Genomic DNA, 3,733 nt, shown 5'->3' on the forward strand with positions numbered 1-3,733 from the left:
TGACTGTCAGTGTATTTTTTCAAGGTGATCCCGATACTTATCATTGATATATCACGGCTTTATTATGAATTGCAAAATTGATACAATAACTATCATCATAGTCGCACGCAGGTGCAAGACTTACCTTATTTTGTATAACTAGCTCTTTAAGCTCGTCCATTTTATCAACCGTTTCCATCTTTTTCGGGCTTTCCGTGAACGTGTTAGAGATAATAGTAGTAACTTGGTATTTCCTTTTCTCATAATATGTTATAACGCTTTTGAGAACACCAACCTCAAATACCTTCCCATTGGAATTACTATACGCTATGTTGGCTCCGTCGATCACTATTTTCTTCTGGTTCTCTGGTGATAAAATGACACCAACCGCGCTTAAAGGTAACACTGATGTCGTTGTCCCATAATCAACTGATAGTCCGTCTATCTGGTGATCAAAGCAATGGCATTTGAGTGCTTGTGGACCAACAACTATACAATGTACCAACCCACCACTTGTACTTGGACACACTACACTTGTCGAGGAAAGTACAGTTTCTTCGTCATACAACACTTGCTTATACTCATCAGGAGTTAGTTCGGTTTCATCTTTATTTGGGATGGAATCAACTTTAGAAAGTTTTCCGATTTTGAAGGCAGAAAGGACTTTGTAAACCCTTTTAGTCTCGGAACGATAGAGCCAAACTTTCCAATAGAGTGCATTGTGTTGATATTGGTAATTGTAAGGGCACTTCATTTCAGAGCACATAGTATCGACATATCCATATGAAAATCCCCCTTTTGATCTCGACACAAGCACTAATTCATCATGTTGGAAAGAGTGAGAGTGGTCAAAACACACACGCTTAAAATCTGATGGATTAACTTCGTCATTGGTATGAAAATGTTTTGGCATCATTTTGACTTTTTAAGTTCCTTTTTTCTCTTTCCTATGTTCTGTGTGTTACTCGTTTCCTCTCTGACTTACATTCATATGCAAACATGAGACTGTTCCATCGTAAACATGATGAATGTGACCAAACGTTAAGTGGCTTTGTATTCGAATAGGAAGTGGTGTTTAAAAATATAAAAGGATGTTTGTCAAATCCTTTTATTCAATCAAAATAATTCACTGGAATTTTATAATGGTAATAAACTATAAATAAACTATACTGTTTATATGTCTTTTTAACCAAACAAAAAGTAGCAGATCAGATTGTTGAGTCTTTGACGTTTAAAATTATTTCAAGTTCTTTACTTCCAACTAATAATGTGAATGACATTTTTTATATTTATTAAATAATTAAACTATTTATAATAGTTTAACCACAGTTATTTATGAAAGAAGAAGTAAAGTATAAAATGTGTTAGATTTTAAGATGTTTGTATGAATGGTTTCGACTGAAGAATTAAAAAAGTTTTTGTTTGCAATCTTTAATAAACTCAAAAACAGATGAGTAAACTCCCCACAAACGGATGGGTTGATGTCCGAACGAATCTGATGAAATATAAAAAGTATTTTTACAATATCAAAGGAAACACCCTTGGATTCTATAAGGATGAGGACCTCAAAAAAGATTTGTTTAAAATCGACCTCCGCGCGTCAAAGCTGTGTTACGTTTGTGTCTTGTCACTCTTTTTTATTTTAATCAGCAAACAACTAACGTGAAGCTCCCAGTTTTACAAGACAAAATAGAACAGCAAAAAATTGTCATCACCTTCGATTTGCTTGAGAAAGAGTATTACCAATTTGAGTGTAACAATGTACAAACATTGGCGATGTGGATAACAGAAATATCGCCACTGGTTGAAGTCATTGGAACAACACATTATCCAATCAACACTGCGATATTCAAAACGGGATTGTGTTTGCCACTCCCATTGATTCGTTCTTTCAAATACATTGAGGCCCAAAACTTCAAGGTAGAGGACAATCTAATAGTTCCCGGGTGTTACGACATTTCTAAGATAAACGAAACTGACGATGCAAACGACATTACAAGCTGCAGTCAGGCACATCTCATCATTTATGAATACATCAAAGCTTTAAACCCGCCATTAATTCCATCATACGTGAATGACAAAATCATCGACGCGTTAAAGCGAGAGAGTGTTGTGAATCAAGTAGAAGTGTTAGAGAAGGCAATTGAAGATATTCATAACCCGTCACATTTAGTTGTTGTGTTGCTTTTTAATTACTTACACAAACTTTACGACGACAATTCTGAAATACTTGAAGAGTTGGTGGATAAGTATCAGTGTGTGTTTGACCCTGCACCCGAGTACTCAAACTTCAAAAAACTCTTTGTGAACTGTTTAGTGGAGAATTTTGAGTACGTCTTTCCAAAAGCAGAAAATGTTGTTGCAGAATTCAACAAAGAACCGTCTCCACCCACATTTGTTGGGACAACTAAGCGGTCTGCGTTTGAAGAGCTTGTAAAGAAGAAGTTGAAATCGCTTGAACAAAAAGACGAAAAGGGCAAAGAAAAGGAGAAGGAGAAAAAGGAAGAAGAACCTAAAGAGAAAAAAGACGAGAAAGACATCGAGAGAGAAGACAAAGACCTCAAACAAATGTTTAAAAAGAAACAGAAAAAGGAGAACCAATCAGACGATGGAATGGACTTACTTCTCAAACAGTACTGTATGGTTGAAACTGAAGACACACTTGAGACAAGACTTGAGAAACTAAAAAAGGAAATAGCCGAACTCAAAGACACTGTTGTAGAACAGGACAAAACAATTGTTGCTCTCAAGGAAGAGTATGCAAAGCAGAACCCACAAGCTTCTCCTCAAAAATAAATATCGATTTGCTTATCTTTTTGTGATTCACTACAGTTGTAATAATTTGTAAAGTCATGCATTGATAGCAAGAAACAAATAATAATCAACTCAGTCAATATAAAGCGAGGCTGCAAAGATAATGTCTCTCTTGATCAAGGTAATACCCTCAGCAAATTTGTTGTTCAAATCTGGAGTACCCATGTATCGACTAATGGAAACCATCTGTTCTAACAACTCCTCAAGCATTCTCATACTTCTGATGATACTTCCTTCATACATCACTTTGTCGCTTTCTCTCACTAATTGTGCAAATGTAACACCACTACACCACTTCATCACAATGTCCATCATCAACGGGTTGAACTGCTGGATATAATCCTCAAGTTTGATGTCAAGTCTACACTCATTCATTACAGTGACTAACCGTTTTCCAGTTGAAATAACAGCCTCGTACGCATCAATAAGTCCCTTTGGTATTTGTGGGGTATCATCTTTGTTTTGTTTCGCGTCGACGACAAACATCGAGAGAAGTGCAACTGACTGTGCAGCGTTGAGTTGAGTGAACGCACCACTAAACAGAAGTTCGGTGATCATTATCTCGTTACCAGCAGAGATCTCCGAAGCAACACGCCCTTTCACTTGGATGATATCGTCCTCACTGACATATCCAAGTCGCTTTAACACACGACGCATTCCTCTTAACTCGTCCTTCAATATGACATCCTTTGACTTGTTCACAGTTGACTCCAAAACACTAATTTCTTCTTTCATCATTTCTCTCTCAACATACATGTTGAACTCTTTTTGCATCTCATCAGTCCATTGCACCTCTTCCCATCTCTTTTTCAATTCATCAAGTCTGGAAATCGAATCTTTGACGTCGGCATCGGTCACCCCCATATCTTCAAGAGGCTTCAATAATGGGAGGTCATACGTCGGGAACTTCTTTTTAATTGAGGCGTCAGCTCCCAAGAAA

At 36.9% G+C, this 3,733-nt stretch overlaps 3 protein-coding genes across 3 annotated transcripts; 1 reads left to right on the forward strand and 2 right to left on the reverse strand.

Moving 5' to 3' along the window:
• Window positions 1–164: 164 nt before the first annotated feature.
• Window positions 165–892, reverse strand: EIN_315380 (hypothetical protein; the record flags this gene model as incomplete). Its single annotated transcript, XM_004253652.1, has 2 exons — window positions 165–188; window positions 224–892. The coding sequence occupies 2 exons, from the start codon at window positions 890–892 to the stop codon at window positions 165–167; spliced, it is 693 nt and encodes a 230-aa protein (XP_004253700.1).
• A 537-nt stretch (window positions 893–1,429) lies between these two features.
• On the forward strand, window positions 1,430–2,775 carry EIN_315390 (hypothetical protein; the record flags this gene model as incomplete). Its single annotated transcript, XM_004253653.1, has 2 exons — window positions 1,430–1,594; window positions 1,648–2,775. 2 exons carry the CDS (start codon window positions 1,430–1,432, stop codon window positions 2,773–2,775), a joined length of 1,293 nt encoding a protein of 430 aa, XP_004253701.1.
• Window positions 2,776–2,865: 90 nt separating this feature from the next.
• On the reverse strand, window positions 2,866–3,732 carry EIN_315400 (DEAD/DEAH box helicase, putative; the record flags this gene model as incomplete). Its single annotated transcript, XM_004253654.1, has 1 exon — window positions 2,866–3,732. A coding segment is annotated over one exon (867 nt), but the record flags the coding sequence as incomplete, so codon positions are not given.
• Window position 3,733: the final 1 nt, after the last annotated feature.

Source organism: Entamoeba invadens, assembly GCF_000330505.1.
Source record: "Entamoeba invadens IP1 unplaced genomic scaffold scaff_1105074724328, whole genome shotgun sequence".
Classification (NCBI taxonomy): Eukaryota; Evosea; order Mastigamoebida; family Endamoebidae; genus Entamoeba; species Entamoeba invadens.